Below are 22095 nucleotides of genomic sequence, written 5' to 3' on the forward strand. Positions count from 1 at the left end.
AAACCAAGCCGCATCATGATAGAATATAGTGTGGACCAATAAATGATCAAATATTTATCTCATCTGCCTACAAACAGTTGAATATGATACAAAAGATGACTTTATGATGATAAATACTACTAATGGACCTCTTTGTCTTCCTTATAAGGTCTCTTTTGGTCCATTCATACCTCTCATTTCCTCAAAATTTCTACTTTTTAGGCCAATAAATAAAACTTTTGGGGTAACTTTCACTCATTTATGATAGAAATGTTATTATAAATGATTATTTGAAGTATTCAAGCTGAATGAACTATCCGTATAAAAGTTTACTGTCTCCAAGGAGGTTTCAATAAGTCCTTACGTAAAACTTAAATTTACGCCGCGTTCCAGAGAGGGACATAAAAAACTTCTCTTTTGGTGAATAATTTGTTGTTACTGCTTTAAAAATAATTTCATTTACTTAAAACTATATATTTATTAAAGTATTTCTTAGGAAAAATTTTCTAGTATAGCAGAATATAAGAAATAAGGAGAAAAAGCTCCCCAAAACTCTAAGTATGGCTTGTTCTGTCAACTAATACTCATGGTAAAGTCCTATTTCAAGGAAATTTTCTCATAAAATGTATTTTGGAGACTCAATCCACTCAGAATATTTCATTATTTGTAATATTTCACTTAAATAGCAAGAAATTTTAACACATGAGAGTACTCACAAGGTCAAAGGTGCATGTACAGCTTCCCATATTAGGTGTAATACCACCATTGATTTTCCCCTATTAGTCTTTGTTAAATTTGCACTTTTCAAAAAATTGTGCAGAATTTATCTTTGTTTCAAATAAAGAAATACTTGGCATGAGTAAAGATTTATCCTGTCCAGTACTATAGAAAAAATTTCACATAACATTTCATTGCATATAAGAAAATAACCATCACTGGAAGTTAACCAATCAAATTTTCCCCCTTTTTTAACCTGTGTACAAGCTTTAGTAACCATGTAACCTCAAGTTTCCAAAATATTCTATAGAAACCCCAAATAAAGAAATAATGGTGCTTTGAAATACCCAAGATATATGTTTATGACTCAGAAATGTTTTACTGCAATGAAATGTAGGATCAACTACCTACAACTGTCAAGTTCAAGGGAATATTTTTTTTCGACCTATTTTCGTATGCAACCGGATGTGACGTACTATGATTTGGTGGTATTACACCTTAAGAGTAGCCAATAATTACAATTTAAGATTCCTTTCCCTTAAGAAATTGTAATTATCATATTAAACCACCTTCCATCAAATTTAAAGTAATTAAATATTTTTTTCAGAGGACTAGTCTGTTCAAATTTAAGAACACTCATCAATAAGGCTGAGTCCATTATACATCTTTTTGGATTAAAGAGAATGGAAGGAACATATTGAGATCCTTATAAATATTCAAAGTAAAGTAAAATGAACATGAGCAAGAGTCTCTTTTACATTTTTCCTGTAATATGTGGTAATAAACACGCCATTGTACATAGAAAAAGCTGGATCCCATAATAGTTTTCTTCCAGTTAACATTACATACAGGCTGCAGTTTAAGTTTTTAAAACATTTATTAGATTCATAAACTATCCTGGATTTTTACCAAACTTGGATAGAAGCTACTTACAATCAAAAGATAGTATAGAGAGGAATATTTTTATTAATTTTTTCCTCATTTTTGTAGAGCCTGCGATTAACAGCAAAAGTAGGCGAGACACTGGGTTCCGCGGAATCCTTACGAATTTTTTAAGTATAAACTCCAAAACGTAAAATCTAAAATTTATAAAAAAAGAAAGGGAGCTTACGTCAATAGATATAAACAATTCACCAAAGTTTTATGCAATTTTATTAAAGCATTTTTAAGTTAATGTCTGACATGTTGACAAAGGACGGACAGACAGGCGGACAACGGTATACCATTATACATCCCGTAAAAAGGCGTATAAAAATGAGAAAACCCCATACTGTATATTCTGCTGTAAAAGAGCCCAACATGTTTATATTGATATAAAGATTCAAAATTTATTAAAATAAATGGGGATAGTGTCCACATGTGGACACAGATGATGCCCCCGCTTGCTTATCATATAGTTATAAAGGGACAAAACTAAAGAACGGTAAATGTGACGCTACCCAAATTTGAACTTGATCTGAGTTTTGTGGTAATAAGCATTGTGTGTAAGTCTCATAACATTTGGTCGAGGCTAACTTAAGTAGAGAACAGAAACTAAAAATTCAGCAATTTTTATACGACCGCAAAAAAAATTGTGTGGTCGTATATTGGTATGACGTTGGCATCGTCGTCCGAAGACACATTAGTTTTCGCACTCTAACTTTAGTTTAAGTGAATGGATCTCAATGAAATTTTACCATAAGGTTCAATACCACAAAAGGAAGGTGGGAATTGATTTTGGGGGTATGGTACCAACAGTTAAGGAATTAGGGGCCAAAAATAAGCATTTTTGTAACTTCCAGACATAACTTGTGTGTAAGTGTATGGATCTCTCTGATATTGTACCACAAGGTTCCATATCACAAAGGGAGTGCTGGGATTGATTTCAGGGGTAATTGCCTCCAAATTTTAGGAATTAGGGGCCAAAAAGGGGCAAAAAACAAGCATTTTTCTAATTTCATGACAATAACTTGTGTGTAAATCTATGGATCTCTCTGAAATTGTATCACAAGGTTCCATATTACAAAGGGAATGTTCGGATTGATTTTGGGGGTAAATGCCTCCAAATTTTAGGAATTAGGGGCCAAAAAGGGGCAAAGAACAAGCATTTTTCTAGTTTCATAACAATAACTTGTGTGTAAGTGTATGGATCTTTATGAAATTCTACTACAAGGTTCCATATCACAAAGGGAAAGCTGGAATTTAGTTTCGGGGTAATTGCCCAAAAAGTTTAATATAAGGGGCCAAAAAGGGGCCAAAAATAAGCATTTTTCTAGTTTCCAGACAATAACTTGTGTTCAAGTGTATGGATCTCTCTGAAATTGTACTGCAAGGTACCATACCACAAAGGGAAGGCTGGGATTGATTTTGGGGGTAATTCCCTCCAAATTTTAGTAATTAGGGGCCATAAAGGGCAAACAAACAAGCATTTTTCTAGTTTCAGGACAATAACTTGTGTGCAAGTGTATGGATCTTTATGAAATTGTACTGCAAGGTTCCATATCACAAAGGGAAAGCTGGGTTTGAGTTTGGGGGTAATTGCCTTAAACAATTAGGGAAATGGTGGCCAAAAAGGGGCCAAAATACAAGCATTTTTCTAGTTCCCAGACAATTACTTGTGTTCAAGTGTATGGATCTCTCTGAAATTGTACTGCAAGGTACCATACCACAAAGAGAAGGCTGGGATTGAGTTTGGGGGTGATGAATCATAAGGGGGTTCAAAAAATTGGGGGGGGGGGGGATTTTTTTTTCCTTTTTTTTCTTTAAAATTTTCTATTTTAAATTGGTTATTTCTGATTTATATATAAAAGCAAATAATAATGATATGGTTTGAATAGGTAAATTAAAAAATTTTAAGTTCTTAGACCACTTTCATTCTGTGTCAGAAACCTATGCTGTGTCAAATATTTAATTACAATCCAAATTCAGTGCTGTATCAAGCTTGAATGTTGTGTCCAGCGGAGCATTTTATTCTATTTGTAAACACCATAACCCTAGAACGGTTGTGTACAAGTTTTAAACATTTGGTTGAGACAAACTAAAGTTAGAGAACGGAAACGAAAAATTCAGCAATTTTTATGTTTATAAAGGGACATAACTCAAGAATAGTAAATGTGTCGCCACCAAATTTTGTACTTAATCTGTATTATGTAGTAATAAGCATTGTGTATAAGTTTCATAACATTTGGTTGAGGCAAACTAAAGTTAGAAAACGCAAACAAAAAATTTGTACTTGATCTTAGTTTTGTGGTAATGAATATTGTGAATAGGTTTCATAATGCTTGGTTTGGGCAAACCTAAGTTACAGAATGGAAACTAAAAATTTTGAAATCTTTCAATTATAAAGGGGCATAACTCAATAATGGTTAAAGTGACACTAGCCAAATTCAACTTGATTTGTGTTTTATCAGTGGAAGTCAAAATTAAACATTGCATTGTATAAAGCATTGATTGTAGTTGATTCAACTATAATCATGGACAAAGGAAGATAACTCCAATTTTAAAAATTACTTGATATTTAGAAGAAAATAAAAATTTTGCAATTTTTCCATTTATAAAGGGGCATAACTCTAGAACGGTTTAAGTGACGCCACCAAAATTCGAACTTGATCTGTATTTTGTGGTAATAAGTATTGTGTATAAGTTTCATAACATTTGGTTGAGGCAAACTTAAGTTAGGGAACGGAAACCAATTTTGGAACGTATGTACGTACGTACAGACGGACAAGGGTAAAACTTAATGCCCCCACCGCGACGGCGGGGGCATAAAAACCTTTCATGACATCATAATTATTTGCATTTGTTCTGTTGATTGATAGTGGTACATGTATGAGGACTGGGATGAAATCAATTATATATAGTTCTGATCAACAGTTTCATGATAAATCAGTTGTAGTAGGTTGTTTGAAGTTTGCAGCATATTCAACTTTGAACATCTTTTTCAGGTCTGCAATCCATATAAAATCAGTACATGTCATATGCCAGAGGGTAGTAATGCCCTTTACCGTCAGGCGTCAAACGTTCATTTTCAGCTACCGTTAGCGTCAAATTAGTTAAAATTTTACCGTGATTCGTCAAAATATCTTTATCATTATTCGTCAGAGGTCTCAAATAATTGTTCAGCCTTCACGATTAACTTTTGAGTCCACAAGCCAAAAGCTCAATTTTTGGAAATTTTAGTTGGATTCTGTTGGCTTGTTGTGAAGAATTTTACAAGCCATTGCCGTAAGACTTGTGGTTAAGCGTGAAGACTGATTGTTGTTACCGTTATTTTTGGAAAAAAATTAACGTGATTCGTCAAAACCATTCGATTTTTTTAATGTCTAAATGAAAGTGTACATCTTATTGTCATGCACCAAAATTTACCGTTAACGTAATTTGGCAAGAATTTTTACCGTTATTTGTCATGACAGTAGCCCCATTACGACCCTCATGCCAATGAGATTAACTATCCACAGAGATTCAAATAACAAAGTAGTTATAGGCAACCATACAGCCTTCAAAAATTAAAGAAAAAACAGTCCAGACATGTTTAATATGCAAAAATTAAATTGAGAAAAGTAATGGCCTGATTTACAACTTATAAACAGGTTGGGACCCCCCCCACCCCCAAAAAAAAGTTCTAAAGAAGATGTAGACTTTTCAACTTATAAAGCGGGATCTAGAGGGGATTCATGACATTCGAAACAACTTTTCTAAAGGATGGATACATATATAAATTACAATACATGTATGTAATATATATGATTGCCAATGTCAGAGCATGATGAGACAACTTATGATCCACAGAGGTTCAAATGACATAGCAATTATAGGCAACCATGCATACAGCCTTCAAAAATGAGAAAAACTGTGCCGACATGAAAAGTATGCATCAATACAATTGAGGAGTAATGGCCTGATTCACAATTCCACTAATAAACAGGTTGGGAACATCCCCCTCCCCCCCCCCCCCCAAAAAAAAATGAGGGATATTTTGCAGTTTTAAAAAAAGGAAAAATAGATCCTATCACATTACATTTAAAGATAACAATAATCCAAAGTAAATTATATTACAATGTCAATGGAAGAAATTCCCGTGCAAATGTCATGACTGGGATAGACCAAAAAGAATTTTAGATCTATACATCATTCACATTCTGATCAATTTACTCACTGATATATATGTCAACTATATTTATATTGGTTTTGAATTTAGTTAATCTATCAGAAAAGTGATTTATTTCTCGCAGACAACCCTTAATACTATACACCAACTCAACACTGAAGCTAAAAAACCCTAAAACATAATGGTATATGGAATCGTCCATACGGATTTCCTAATATTGATAAAGGTGAAATATGTCGATTTAGAATTGTGTACAGAGAAATAAAGCCCTATGTAAGGTGAAAACAAAAAAACCCAACTGTATAAAATTATTGTTTATTAAATTTGCTTGCATAAGAACCGTGAAGTTAAAATTTATAACGATTACGTGTATCCTGTCAACCCCTGAAAAAATAATAATGTCTTCTTGACTTTTTCCGCGCTTGCTGGACATAGAAATTAATATTTTGTTATATAGTATGTTAATAATTCTATTTCTACAATATAGGTTTTATATCTTATTTTCTAATAACAAAAAAATTAATATATATTTTACATATAAACCAGAGGCGGGACCTGGGAGGACCTTACCCCCCCCCTCTTAGAAATTTCTGGATCCCCAATGTATACTGTAGTTCATATTTAGGTCATTTAGACAAACCAAAGTGTTAAGCACATTTAAAAGAGGGATCCACTTATTTTTAATAAATAATAATGATTGAAGCCCATCTGAAGATTTGATTGAAGCCCATATTAAGATTTGATTGAAGCCCATCTGAAGATTTTATATCTGTATCATGTTTAGTTGTATATTCCAAATTCTGCCCTATTTTGCTTTAAATCCAGTCTTAACAAAAATACCCCTCTATAGAGGGATAATTTTATCCCTCTATAGAAAGATTATTCCTCTATACAGGTATAACACCATACACTGATACAGAGGGTTTGTTCCCAACCTGATGAAGGTAAATCCAGAAAAGCGCTTCGGACGCATGAAATTATTAAAGGTGTTGTTTTTCAATTTTTTAAGGTCTTTTAGACACACCAAAGTGTAAAGCACATGTTAACTATATATATTGGTTTTTTTTTATTATAAAGTACATCATGAAATTGAGGTTTCGTGGGAAAAAAAACCACTATATTTGTATGATAATATCATGTACATTTCTTTTTAAGGTCTTTTAGACACACCAAAGTGTAAAGCACATGTCAACTATATATGTTACAGTGAATTTGAATAATCAGGGATTATGTAGAATCCCTGGTTTTTCAGGGATTATGTAGAATCACTAAACCTATTAGTGATTATATATAATCCCTGAAAATGACCAGTGATTTTACATAATCACTGAACATTTTACTGATTATTTTACAAATTCCCTAATATGATTTCAGGGATTATCAATAATGAAAAAAAAAAAAAATAAGGGAAAGGTTTTACCAGTGATATTTTATTTAACTGTATGTTGAACCACAATATTTCACAAACAAATAAGTATGGCAGAGGAAAATACAAAATGCAAGCTATGGACAAGGAACAAAAAATGGTATTTTACTTTGATGACAAAAGAACCAAGTAAAACAGACTAAAATCCTGCTTAATTCTATCTGCTAACAAAGTATATATTTAAATTGTTTTAAGGCTGCTATTATCCTATATATTTCATACATATTACACTCTTTACAGCATTATGCAGTACTATAGGAGGGGACGGGGTTGGTGGGCATGGATCTAAAAATAGATAGTCTTCAATATTTGACGAAACAAATATATATTTTGTGAAAAGCAAAAGTTGTCAAAACTAGATATACAAAAACAGAAGTACCATTTATATGATTTGCGTCTCATAAGTATACTAGTTTTTATAACAAATCAGTGGTTGATTCGAGTTGAATTGAGGGCGTTGTCCATAGAGGGGATAAAGAACATGAAATTCAATTCTGAGAGAAATAACGCAACAGAATTCTGCTAGCATCAGCAATCAGTTCACGGCTGCTGATTCCCTTTTTTTGGGTACCTTCAGATGATTGTATTACCAACTTTATTTCTCTTAGACATGCCGTAAAATCTGATTCGATATGAGAAAGACAAGGTTTTTTATTAATGTGGATAGTGTAGTAAAACAGATGCGAATCAGGTAGATGTGCCTGTAGAAAAACAGTGCAAATGTGCAAAAGTTTCTGCCATCCAAATTTATTTAATGAATGTTTTAATATATTGTGCTTAACATTTTTGTATTTTGTGTAAAATATATTGAGGTTATCATTTTAATATATAGCGCTTAATATTTTAATTTTGTGTGACATTTTAAAATATTATGCCTAACATTTTTATTATACTTTAAGGTCTAGACTTTTGTCACAGAAAGCTCGACATAGGGAAAGTGATGCGGCGGCGTTAGCTTACTTCTTAAAAGCTTTATATTTTAGAAGGTAGAAAACCTGGATGCTTCATACTTTGTATATAGATGCCTTATGTTACGAAGTTTCTGTCTGTTACATGTCCATTGTCCTTGAACTCATTTTCATGGTTCAGTGAGTACTTGAAAAAAAGTTAAATATTTTTTTGTAATGTTAATTTCTCTCTTATTATGAGTAATAGGATAACTATATTTCGTATGTGCGTACATTGTACCTTGCAGGGTCTTCATGCCCATCAGACAGTTTTCACCTGACCTCGGCCTCATTTCATGGATCAGTGAACAAGGTTAAGTTTTGGTGGTCAAGTCCATATCTTAGTTACTATAAGCAATAGGACTAGTATATTTGGTGTATGGAAGGTGTACATTTGCAACTGGCAGGTGTCATCTGACCTTGACCTCATTTTCATTGTTCAGTGGTTATAGTTCAGTTTTTTTGTTATGATCTGTTTTTCTTATACTGTATGCAATAGGTCTACAAATTTGGTGTATGGAAATATTTTAGGATGTTTATAATGAAGTTTTATTATGATTTGATATTATAAATTATTTAGTTTAACTTACATTCATTTTCTTCATACACAAAACTGTTTTTTCATTTCAGTTATTATGCATAATCCCTGACGTCTTTTCTAGTGATTATACATAATCCCTGAAAATTTCAGTGATTATATATAATCCCTAAACTAACCAGTTATTTTACATAATCCCTGAAAATTTCAGGGATTATGTAGAATCCCTGATTATACAAATTCACTGTAACATATATATTGTTTTTATACGACCGCAAAAAAATTTTGTGGTCGTATATTGGTATGACGTTGGCGTCGTCGTCGTCGTCGTCGTCGTCGTCGTCCGGCGTCGTCGTCGTCCAGCGTCGTCGTCCGAATACATATTGGTTTTCGCACTCTAACTTTAGTTTAAGTGAATGGATCTTTTTGAAATTTGACCATAAGGTTAAATACCACAAAAGGAAGGTTGGGATTAATTTTGGGGGTTATGGTACCAACAGTTAAGGAATTAGGGGCCAAAAAGGGGCCAAAAATGAGCATTTTCTAGTTTCCAGACAATAACTGTGGAACGGTGTATGGATCTCTCTGAAATTATACTACAAGTTTCCATACCACAAAGGGATGGTTAGGATTTGCTTTGGGGGGTTATGGCTCAAACCGTTTAGGAATTAGGGGCAAAAAAGGGGGAAAAACAAGGTTGTCCTGGTTAATGGACAAATACTTTAGTACAAAACATAATTTAAAGCAGTGTAAGGGAGATAAATCAAATACATCATTGAAATTATCTCCCTTACACTGCTTTTAAATTATGTATAAAGTAATGGTTAATGAACAATAAAGATAATCTAAAACAGTGTAAGGGAGGTAATCCAAATACAACGTTTTGGTTACTTCCCTTACACTGCTTTTAAATTATGTTTAAAGAAATGCATATTTATAAAGGAAGACCAGTAAAAATATCTGCAAATGTTTTCATCTTTTTTTTTTACAAAAAAATCCATATGAAAGATTTGACACTATATTTTTATTAATTCTATTATAAAATAGATTAAGTTAGCACTATGGTAAATTTAAATGGGTAATTATGGTTGCCAACTCCATTGGAAATTTGAATTGAGATTATGACCATATCTTGAGGAGAAGAATTTTTTTGGGGGAAAAAGGGGGGGGGGGAATAAAAAGAAATTGTGGGGGGCCAATTTTTTCTCATTTCAGATTTCAGAAATTAAAAAGAATTATTCTTCAAATATTATTTTTTTTTCAAATTTCAAATATTGAAAAATTTCAAGAAGTAATCTTTAATTGCACAGTATGGCGCATTAGATTTGTAAAATCTTTGATCACATTTATTTATTTGTTATGCCGAATCTAACAGTGTATTTAGATTTTTAATTTTGGGTCCAGTTTTCAAATTGGTCTACATTAATGTCCAAAGGGTCCAAAATTAAACTTTGTTTGATTTTAGCAAAAATTGAATATATGAGGTTCTTTGATATGCTGAATCTAAACATGTATTTAGATTTTTCGATTTTTGGCCCAGTTTTCAAGTTGGTCCAAATTGGGGTCCAAAATTAAACTTTTTTTTTGTTTGATTTCAACAAAAATTGAATATATGGGGTTCTTTGATATGCTGAATCTAACCATGTATTTAGATTTTTTATTTGTGGACCCCGTTATCTAATTGGTTCATATTGAGGTCAAAAGGGTCCAAAATTAAACTTTGTTTGATTTCATCTAAAATTGAATTATTGGGGTTCTTTGATATTCCAAATCTAACCGTGTATTTAGGTTTTTAATTTTGGGTCCTGTTTTTTAAATTGGTCTACATTGAGGTCCAAAGGGTCCAAAATTAAACTTAGTTTGATTTTAACAAAAATTGAATTCTTGGGGTTCTTTGATTTGCTGAATCTAAACATGTGTTTAGATTTTTGATTATGGGCCCAGTTTTCAAGTTGGTCCAAATTGGGGTCCAAAATTAAACTTTGTTTGATTTCAACAAAAATTGAATATATGAGGTTCTTGGATATGCTGAATCTAACCATGTATTTAGATTTTTTATTTGTAGGCCCCGCTATCAAATTGGTTCATATTGAGGTCAAAAGGGTCCAAAATTAAACTTTGTTTGATTTCATCGAAAATTGAATTATTGGGGTTCTTTGATATGCCAAATCTAACCGTGTTTTTAGATTTTTAATTTGGGTCCCGTTTTTTAAATTGGTCTTCATTGAGGTCCAAATGGTCCAAAATTAAACTTAGTTTGATTTTAACAAAAATTGAATTCTTGGGGTTCTTTGATATGCTGAATCTAAACATGTGTTTAGATTTTTGATTATGGGCCCAGTTTTCAAGTTGGTCCAAGTTGGGGTCCAAAATTAAACTTTTTTTGATTTCAACAAAAATTGAATATATGGGGTTCTTTGATATGCTGAATCTAACCATGTATTTAGAATTTTTATTTGTGGGCCCCCCTATCAAATTTGTTCATATTGAGGTCAAAAGGGTCCAAAATTAAACTTTGTTTGATTTCATCAAAAATTGAATTATTGGGGTTCTTTGATATTCCAAATCTAACCGTGTATTTAGATTTTTAATTTTAAGTCCCGTTTTTTAAATTGGTCTACATTAAGGTCCAAAGGGTCCAAAATTAAACTTAGTTTGATTTTAGCAAAAATTGAATTCTTGGGGTTCTTTGATATGCTGAATCTAAACATGTGTTTAGATTTTTGATTATGGGCCCAGTTTTCAAGTTTGTCCAAGTTGGGGTCCAAAATTAAACTTTGTTTGATTTTAACAAAAATTGAATATATGGGGTTCTTTGATATGCTGAATCTAACCATGTATTTTGATTTTGGACATTGGACCATAATAGGTAAATTAAAAAAATTCAAGTTCTTAGACCACATTCTTTCTGTGTCAGAAACCTATGCTGTGTCAAATATTTAATAACAATCCAAATTCAGAGCTGTATCAAGCTTGAATGTTGTGTCCATACTTGCCCCAACTGTTCAGGGTTCGACCTCTGCGGTCGTATCAAGCTGCGCCCCAGCGAAGCATTTTATTTTATAATAAAGTACACCATATAATTGAGGAGGTATCGTGGAAAAAAACTCTATATTTGTATGATAATCATGTATATTTCAAATTGTTAGCAAATTCGACATGGCAGTATTTCCGGAATTCCCGCGTAAATGCCATGTGTAAATCGTTTTCAGGGCTGTAATGTCGTTCATATTTACAAAATGTAGGTCATTTAGACACACCAAAGTGTAAAAAATATGTCAACTATGTGTCATGTAACCATTGTTAAGTGCTTCAATTTTTGAAAATATTCTGATGTCCAAACTTGTAGTTTTGTCTGGCCTTACAGTTACTCCTATACCTATCAAGCAAATCATAAGATTGACAAGATACTGATGAATTATTACCTAAGCAGAAGGTCAATGATGACATTTGAATGCTTTTTAAAAAATCATATTTTAAGTGTCACCTTCAATTTTGGACATTTTTATCAGTTAAAAAAATTTAATATCTGCAAAGAAAACTTTGTACATGTACTAATAATTTAATTTTGGATGTAACACGTCTTCTGATTGGCTAAAAGTGTTCTGTCTATCAGCGCATAGACATAATTTTGTCATGTGACCGTGACGTCACCAATGTTTTTTTCATGATTACCTTTCTCAAAAATGGAATTTAGAATTAAATCATAAGGAATGACTGTAATATTTTTTCTGTGTATTCAAATAACAAAAAAAATATGGTGCACACTTTTAAATAACCCGCTACACGGATTATTCAGTGTGCACCACATATTTGATATTATTCTTCATAGACAGAAAAAATATTACAGTCATTCCTTAAATGATTTGATGTAAGCCTTACTTCAAAATAGGTTTAATATGATACTGCCAATTTCTTAAGTGCTGTAGTGTTGTTAATCTTAAATTCTAATTTTTGGCTACCCCAAAATTTTTTTTTATAGAATTACTGAAATACAAAAATTGCAATAATTACAACCAAATAATTACTATCAATGTAAAAACAAGAAGATTGACGATTAGACAACTTTCCAGCAGTCACCAAATGACGTAGAAGAAATTTTTGAAGGGCTTGTAAGGCTGATCATTTTTGCTATTAACAGTTTCTACTTATCTTTTTTTATACGACCGCAAAAAAATTTTGTGGTCGTATATTGGTATGACGTTGGCGTCGTCGTCGTCCGGCTTCGTCGTCGTCGTCCGGGGTCGTCGTCTGAAGACATACTGGTTTTCGCACTCTAACTTTAGTTTAAGTGAATGGATCTTTTTGAAATTTGACCATAAGGTTAAATACCACAAAAGGAAGGTTGGGATTGATTTTGGGGGTTATGGTACCAACAGTTAAGGAATTAGGGGCCAAAAAGGGGCCAAAAATAAGCATTTTCTAGTTTCCAGACAATAACTGTGGAACGGTGTATGGATCTCTCTGAAATTATACTACAAGTTTCCATACCACAAAGGGATGGTTAGGATTTGCTGTGGGGGGTTATGGCTCAAACCGTTTAGGAATTAGGGGCAAAAAAGGGGGAAAAACAAGGTTGTCCTGGTTAATGGACAAATTCTTTTGTACAAAACATAATTTAAAGCAGTGTAAGGGAGATAAATCAAATACATCATTGAGATTATCTCCCTTACACTGCTTTTAAATTATGTATAAAGTAATGGTTAATGAACAATAAAGATAATTTAAAACAGTGTAAGGGAGGTAATCAAAATACAACGTTTTGGTTACTTCCCTTACACTGCTTTTAAATTATGTTTAAAGAAATGCATATCTATAAAGGAAGACCAGTAAAAATATCTGCAAATGTTGCATCTTTTTTTTTACAAAAAAATCCATATGAAAGATTTAACAGTATATTTTTAATTCTATTATAAAATAGATTAAGTTAGCACTATGGTAAATTTAAATGGGTAATTATGGTTGCCAACTCCATTGGAAATTTGAATTGAGATTATGACCATATCTTGAGGGAAAGAATTTTTTGCGGGAAAAAAGGGGGGGGGGGATAAAAAGAAATTGTGGGGGGGGTCAATTTTTTTCTCATTTCAGATTTCAGAAATTAAAAAGAATTATTCTTCAAATATTTTTTTTTTTTTCAAATTTCAAATATTGAAAAATTTCAAGAAGTAATCTTTAATTGCACAGTAAGGCGCATTAGATTTGTAAAATCTTTGATCACATTTATTTATTTGTTATGCCGAATCTAACAGTGTATTTAAATTTTTAATTTTGGGTCCAGTTTTCAAATTGGTCTACATTAAGGTCCAAAGGGTCCAAAATTAAACTTTGTTTGATTTTAGCAAAAATTGAATATATGAGGTTCTTTGATATGCTGAATCTAAACATGTATTTAGATTTTTGATTTTTTGGCCCAGTTTTCAAGTTGGTCCAAATTGGGGTCCAAAATTAAACTTTGTTTGATTTCAACAAAATTTGAATATGTGGGGTTCTTTGATATGCTGAATCTTACCATGTATTTGGATTTTTTATTTGTGGACCCCGTTATCAAATTGGTTCATATTGAGGTCAAAAGGGTCCAAAATTAAACTTTGTTTGATTTCATCTAAAATTGAACTATTGGGGTTCTTTGATATTCCAAATCTAACCGTGTATTTAGATTTTTAATTTTTGGTCCTGTTTTTTAAATTTGTCTACATTAAGGTCCAAAGGGTCCAAAATTAAACTTAGTTTGATTTTAACAAGAATTGAATTCTTGGGGTTCTTTGATATGCTGAATCTAAACATGTGTTTAGATTTTTGATTATGGGCCCAGTTTTCAAGTTGGTCCAAATTGGGGTCCAAAATTAAACTTTGTTTGATTTCAACAAAAATTGAATATATGAGGTTCTTTGATATGCTGAATCTAACCATGTATTTAGATTTTTTATTTGTGGGCCCCGCTATCAAATTGGTTCATATTGAGGTCAAAAGGGTCCAAAATTAAACTTTGTTTGATTTCATCAAAAATTGAATTATTGGGGTTCTTTGATATGCCAAATCTAACCGTGTTTTTAGATTTTTAATTTGGGTCCCGTTTTTTAAATTGGTCTTCATTGAGGACCAAAGGGTCCAAAATTAAACTTAGTTTGATTTTAACAAAAAATGAATTCTTGGGGTTCTTTGATATGCTTAATCTAAACATGTGTTTAGATTTTTGATTATGGGCCCAGTTTTCAAGTTTGTCCAAGTTGGGGTCCAAAATTAAACTTTGTTTTGATTTCAACAAAAATTGAATATATGGGGTTCTTTGATATGCTGAATATAACCATGAATTTAGATTTTTTATTTGTGGGCCCAGTTTTCAAGTTTGTCCAAGTTGGGGTCCAAAATTAAACTTTGTTTGATTTTAACAAAAATTGAATATATGGGGTTCTTTGATATGCTGAATCTAACCATGTATTTTGATTTTGGACATTGGACCATAATAGGTAAATTAAAAAAATTCAAGTTCTTAGACCACATTCTTTCTGTGTCAGAAACCTATGCTGTGTCAAATATTTAATAACAATCCAAATTCAGAGCTGTATCAAGCTTGAATGTTGTGTCCATACTTGCCCCAACTGTTCAGGGTTCGACCTCTGCGGTCGTATCAAGCTGCGCCCCAGCGAAGCATTTTATTATAATTTTCAGAATAGTTGGCAAAAATGGGAAAATTTCTCAAAACCTTCATTAAATTGCAATAACCCCCTGTAGGAATCATCTGATAATTATAATGAAATTGGAAGAAGTTCAAAGTTGACATTCTAAGCATTTTTACCCTTTTAATATACATTGTATCATGATTTTCAAGATATAAGACAATAAATGTGTTTTGCCTTATTTTTTTATTTTTTTTTTAGTTATGGCAGAAATTTCTGTTACCTGACTGAATACAATAACACAATCATTATACAGGATACCATAAGGATCATTCGTCCAAATTTGGTTAAAATTTGTAAAGGTGTATCGGAGGAAAAGATCTTTGATAAAGTATACAATGGACACGAAAAATAAGTGAAAATAGTCAACCTTTAAGGCTATAACTCCATGGTCCTCCAATTGATTTGGTGCTTTTAACGTTTTGTAGATCTTTTATTTCTGATTATTTTTGCTGATTACAGTTTTGACCTAACTTTATACTTTTTGAAATAATAAGCAAGATCACAAAAGTTAGTCTTCTCATATTTTGACCTCTAAACCTACTTCAGAAATTAATGCAATCTGAATCACCCAAAATTATTGTAAATTCAAACTTTTATTAAAATGTACATTTTCATTTGTATGAACTTCAATATAAAAATAGAAATGATTATGTAAACATATTGTTTCAGATGATTATTCATAGTAGTTATACAGGTCGGGAACACTACCTTATATGGATATGCATAAATTAGCATACTTATATACTCGCACATGTAATTGTTTATTTATGTATGACGCATTTTTTTTTACCTGGGTTTTTGACCAATAAACTAAATGAGTAACAATGCATGATGGACTACTACGTGTTTACGATCAGCCCAGAACGCGTGTTATATACTGAAATTCAACACATTTTTTCATGCATTGCGGGATAAACAAATTCGCTTAATTTTTCATTTTTTGTATTCACATTTATAGTCCGTGATATAAAGTATTCGTTCCATGCTCAGATTACAGAGGAGTTGTTTCTATGCGAAGAAACGAGTGTTTGAATTACCCGAAATATAGCCATTAATATGCTTGATGAATACACAAAGATTTCAGATATTCGTCCACAAGACAGCAACGAAACAACTGTGAAAAGCACAATTACCCATAAGATAAACTTTCATTCAGATAGTCAAAAAAAATACGATATCCTTGAATTTTGGGTTCGTAAAAAAGGGGAAAACTTAGAGTGTGTCAAATATCTTTTGGTGGTCACTACAATTTCCCAGCTTTTCACAACATTGATGCTATGATATTGTACCTTCTTTTAGGATTAGAAAGTCATTTAAATCGAGGAAGGGCATGTATTTATTAATTAGTCTTTAAGAAACAAATACGTGTAATCATCAATCGGGTGTATAGCCGACTATAAGGTATGGGTTTTTATACGACCGCAAAAAATTTTTTGTGGTCGTATATTGGTATGACGTTGGCGTCGTCGTTGTCGTCCGGCGTCATCCTGCGTCGTCCGAAGACACATTGGTTTTCGCACTCTAACTTTAGTTTAAGTGAATGGATCTTTATGAAATTTTACCACAAGGTTCAATACCACAAAAGGAAGGTAGGGATTGATTTTGGGGGTTATGGTACCAACAGTAAAGGAATTAGGGGCCAAAAGGGGCCAAAAATAAGCATTTTTGTAACTTCCAGACATAACTTGTGTGTTAGTGTATGGATCTCTCTGACATTGTACCACAAGGTTCCATATCACTAACGGAATGCTGGGATTGATTTTGGGTGTAATTGCCTCAAAATTTTAGGAATTAGGGGCCAAAAAAGGAGCAAAAAACAAGCATTTTTCTAGTTTCATGACAATAACTTGTGTGTAAGTGTATGGATCTTTCTGAAATTGTACTACAAGGTTCCATATCACAAAGGGAAAGCTGGGTTTGAGTTTGGGGGTAATTGCCTTAAACGTTTAGGAATTTGGGGCCAAAAAGGGGCCAAAAAACACATTTTTCTAGTTTCCAGACAATAACTTGTGTTCAAGTGTATGGATCTCTCTGAAATTGTACTGCAAGGTACCATACCACAAAGGGAAGGCTGGGATTGAGTTTGGGGGTGATGAATCATAAGGGGGTTCAAAAAATTGGGGGGGGGGGGGGGGATTTTTTTCTTTTTCCTTTTTTTTCTTTTTTTCCTTTTTTGTTTCTTTTAAAAAATTTCCATTTTAAGTTGGTTATTTCTGATTTATATTTAAAATCAAATAATAATGATATGGTAGGAGATACACACCAAACAGGATGTGTAAATTATTATATGATAAGTATTGTGCAATAGCAAGAAATTTTCAATTGCACAATAGCAAGAAATCTTCAATTGCACAGTATTGCGCAATAGCAAGAAATCTTCAATTGCACAGTATTGCGCAATAGCAAGAAATATCCAATAGCAAGAAATTGTCAATTGTACAGTATTGCGCAATAGCAAGAAATATTTAATAGCAAAGGATTGTGCAAAAGAAGATACTTCCTATAAATTGCTTATTTCTTGACCAATTTCAATGGGGTTTTATTCTTGATTTCATGGGGTTCTTTAATATGCTGAATCTAACCATGTATTTAGGTTTTGGATTTTGGGCCCCGTTTTTAAATTGGTCCACATTGAGGTCCAAAGGGTCCAAAATTAAACTTTGTTTGATTTCATCAAAAATTGAATTATAGGGGTTCTTTGATATGCCGAATCTAACCGTGTATTTAAATTCTTAAATTTTGGTTCCGTTTTCAAATTGGTCTACATTAAGGTCCAAAGGGTCCAAAATTAAACTTAGTTTGATTTTAACAAAAATTGAATTCTTAGGGTTCTTTGATATGCTGAATCTAAACATGTATTTAGATTTTTGATTATGGGCCCAGTTTTCAAGTTGGTCCAAATCAGGGTCCAAAATTAAACTTTGTTTGATTTCAACAAAAATTGAATATATGGGGTTCTTTGATATGCTGAATCTAACCATGTATTTAGATTTTTGATTTTTGGGCCCCGTTATCAACTTTGTCCACATTGAGGTCAAAAGGGTCAAAAATTAAACTTTGTTTGATTTCATCAAAAATTGAATTCTTGGGGTTCTTTGATATGCTGAATCTAACCATGTATTTAGATTTTTTATTTGTGGACCCGCTATCAAATTGGTTCATATTGAGGTCAAAAGGGTCCAAAATTAAACTTTGTTTGATTTCATCAAAAATTGAATTATTGGGGTTCTTTGATATGCCAAATCTAACCGTGTATTTAGATTTTTAATTTTGGGTCCCGTTTTTAAATTGGTCTACATTAAGGTCCAAAGGGTCCAAAGGGTCCAAAATTAAACTTAGTTTGATTTTAACAAAAATTGAATTCTTGGGGTTCTTTGATATGCTGAATCTAAACATGTGTTTAGAATTTTGATTATGGCCCCAGTTTTCAAGTTGGTCCAAGTTGGGGTCCAAAATTAAACTTTGTTTGATTTCAACAAAAATTGAATATATGGGGTTCTTTGATATGCTGAATCTAAACATGTATTTAGATTTTAGATTTTTGGCCCAGTTTTCAAGTTGGTCCAAATTGGGGTCCAAAATTAAACTTTGTTTGATTTCAACAAAAATTGAATATATGGGGTTCTTTGATATGCTGAATCTTACCATGTATTTAGATTTTTTATTTGTGGGCCCGCTATCAAATTGGTTCATATTGAGGTCAAAAGGGTCCAAAATTAAACTTTGTTTGATTTCATCAAAAATTTAATTATTGGGGTTCTTTGATATGCCAAATCTAACCGTGTATTTAGATTTTTAATTTTGGGTCCCGTTTTTTAAATTGGTCTACATTAAGGTCCAAAGGGTCCAAAATTAAACTTAGTTTGATTTTAATAAAAATTGAATTCTTGGGGTACTTTGATATGCTGAATCTAAACATGTGTTTAGATTTTTGATTATGGGACCAGTTTTCAAGTTTGTCCAAGTTGGGGTCCAAAATTAAACTTTGTTTGATTTCAACAAAAATTGAATATATGGGGTTCTTTGATATGCTGAATCTAACCATGTATTTTGATTTTGGACATTGGACCATAATAGGTAAATTAAAAAAATTGAAGTTCTTAGACCACATTCTTTCTGTGTCAGAAACCTATGCTGTGTCAAATATTTAATCACAATCCAAATTCAGAGCTGTATCAAGCTTGAATGTTGTGTCCATACTTGCCCCAACTGTTCAGGGTTCGACCTCTGCGGTCGTATCAAGCTGCGCCCAGCGAAGCATTTTATTATATTTGGAATTTGACAGGTACAGAACATGTATTAAACCTAAATCATATTTCATCAAAACTGAATCAAAACTGCACAAGACATTTCTTAATTCTTGTCTGACAATGTTAACAAAATCTATAAATATTGTTTTTTTTGGCATATTTCAGTTTTTTTTACTTTTTATGCCCCCGCCGTAGCGGAGGGGGCATTAAGTTTTACCCTTGTCCGTCTGTACGTACATCCGAAGTTGGTTTCCGTTCTCTAACTTTAGTTTGCCTCAACCAAATGTTATGAAACTTACACAATGCTTATTACCACAGATCACAGATCAAGTTTGAAATTGGGTGCTGTCACGATAACGGTTCTTGAGTTATGCCCCTTTATAAACATAAAAATTGCTGAGTTTTTCGTTTCCGTTCTCTAACTTTAGTTTGCCTCAACCAAATGTTATGAAACTTGTACACAATGCTTATTACCACATAATACAGATCAAGTTCGAAATTGGGTGGCGTCACTTTTACCGTTCTTTAGTTATGCCCCTTTATAAACATAAAAATTGCTGAATATTTTGTTTCCGTTCTTTAACTTTAGTTTGCCTCAAACAAAGATATGAAACTTATACACAATGCTTATTACCACATAATACATATCAAGTATGAAATTGGGTGGCGTCACTTTTACCGTTCTTGAGTTATGCCCCTTTATAAATATAAAAATTGCTGAATTTTTCGTTTCCGTTCTCTAACTTTAGTTTGCTTCAACCAAATGTTATGAAACTTATACACAGTGCTTATTACCACTTAATACAGATCAGGTTTGAAATTGGTTGGTGTCACTTCCACTGTTCTTGAGTTATTCCCCTTTATAAACATAAAAATTGCTGAATTTTTGTTTCCGTTCTCTGACTTTAATTTGCCTCAACCAAATGTTATGAAACTTATACACAATGCTTATTACCACAAAACTCAGATCAAGTGCAAATTTGGGTAGCGTCACTTTTACCGTTCTTCAGTTATGTCCCTTTATATCTTTATATAATATGCTAGCGGGGGCATCATCTGTGTCCCATGGACACATTCCACATTTATTTTCTTTTTCAAACTTTCAAGTTCCCTTTATTCTGAAGGTAATGAAGCAATATTTTAAATAATCATTGCCAGCAGCTGTAGTTTCGTTTTGTTTTCATCTTTGCAAAGTTCGATTTCTTCTAATGTAGATATTGGAATTTTTAATATTTTTAACGGACCTTGACATTTGCCAATCTCAATAAAATCATTTATGATGCTATCCATGTTTAAGTGCGACAAGGACGTGAACTTTGATATGTTTTGTGAAAATTGCAGCGTTGGATATAAACCTATTATATTTCTCTCATTTGTTGGATATAGGTATTTTAAACTGGACAGTGGTCACTTCATTGGAAATTTCGCTGTTTCACGTGAAATTAATGCACATGTTCAATGCCTAACAATGGACGAAACCTGTCCAACTACTTTTACAAGGCAAAAAAGAAAGTCGAATCGTGAAGCCAGTAAACAATATTTTTTTAATCTGAGCATGCAAATTGAAGATTATGTTATATATTTTACATTAAACACATTTTGCTGAACAAAACTTTTTTTTATGAGAGTCCCAGACACTATATAAGTTTACAGTTTTCTCACTAATTCCGAGTGTTTTTAAGAAGTAGTAAACTCGTAGTAGCCCACAATGCATTGTAGTTCATTGAGTCGATTGGTCAGTTTTGCAAGGCCATGTTTACCTTCTAGTTGGGAAATTAATATGCAAATATATATTCTGACGTCAGGAAATCAAGAATTCCGCCCCCCCCCCCCCCCCCCCCCCCCCCCCCGTTATAACTTAGTTCCCCTATATCTGTTAAAAAAAAGCACTAAGTTGGACTTAGATTTGACAAGAATAAACAACATTCGGCAGGAAAACAAGACACAATAATGAAAAATAATCAATAATGGAAAAAATATGTTTTGAAGCATTCTTTCTAGTACCATTAATATATAATCATACTGAAGGATGCTGAATAGTGTAGAAAAACTTATCCACTGGACATTCAACATCCATCAATCAAATATTACAACACTGTACCAATTCAATAAGAAATGTACAGAAGTTTTTAGAAGACTTTGCTACTGAAAAAACCAAGCACATTTGTAGAATAATCTGTAAGAATTTTCATACTTCTACATTTCAATGTAATTTTTATTTTTTATAGGAAGTGTTACAACAGTTGATAAAAAACCAAACTAATAAACAAGGTATGTGGCACAAATTTACAAAAAAAATAATTATTCCACTATTTTCATTTTAAACCAACAAAATTATTTAATTATAAAGTTTTATTTATTTTAAAATGTAATATATTCAGATTTCATTTGTCATTTTTTTTTAATTTTAATACACTAATTGCAATATATATACTTGCTAATAATTAATCATCTTATTATTGAAACTGA

At 32.3% G+C, this 22095-nt stretch overlaps 2 protein-coding genes and 1 long non-coding RNA gene across 8 annotated transcripts in view; 2 read left to right on the forward strand and 1 right to left on the reverse strand.

Annotated features, from left to right (window-relative positions):
* Nucleotides 1-19650, reverse strand: part of LOC127726425 (uncharacterized) — a 31423-nt gene extending 11773 nt beyond the window's left edge. The window contains exon 1 of the long non-coding RNA XR_007993537.1: nucleotides 18519-19650. This is a non-coding gene — a long non-coding RNA (uncharacterized LOC127726425). The remainder of the gene's footprint in view (nucleotides 1-18518) is intronic.
* The window catches only part of LOC127726384 (uncharacterized), a 205871-nt gene that overhangs the window by 170268 nt on the left and 13508 nt on the right, over nucleotides 1-22095 (forward strand). The window contains exon 4 of one of the 6 annotated variants that reach the window (XM_052233778.1): nucleotides 21855-21897. The exons of the other annotated variants lie outside the window; for them this stretch is intronic. Coding sequence (XP_052089738.1) covers nucleotides 21855-21897 — 43 coding nt within the window. The remainder of the gene's footprint in view (nucleotides 1-21854; nucleotides 21898-22095) is intronic. 6 annotated transcript variants of the gene reach the window in all.
* The window catches only part of LOC127726383 (uncharacterized), a 164390-nt gene that overhangs the window by 24598 nt on the left and 117697 nt on the right, over nucleotides 1-22095 (forward strand). The gene's annotated exons all lie outside the window — the stretch shown is intronic.

This window comes from Mytilus californianus, unplaced genomic scaffold (assembly GCF_021869535.1).
Source record: "Mytilus californianus isolate M0D057914Y unplaced genomic scaffold, xbMytCali1.0.p SCAF_17, whole genome shotgun sequence".
NCBI classification, from domain to species: Eukaryota; Metazoa; Mollusca; class Bivalvia; order Mytilida; family Mytilidae; genus Mytilus; species Mytilus californianus.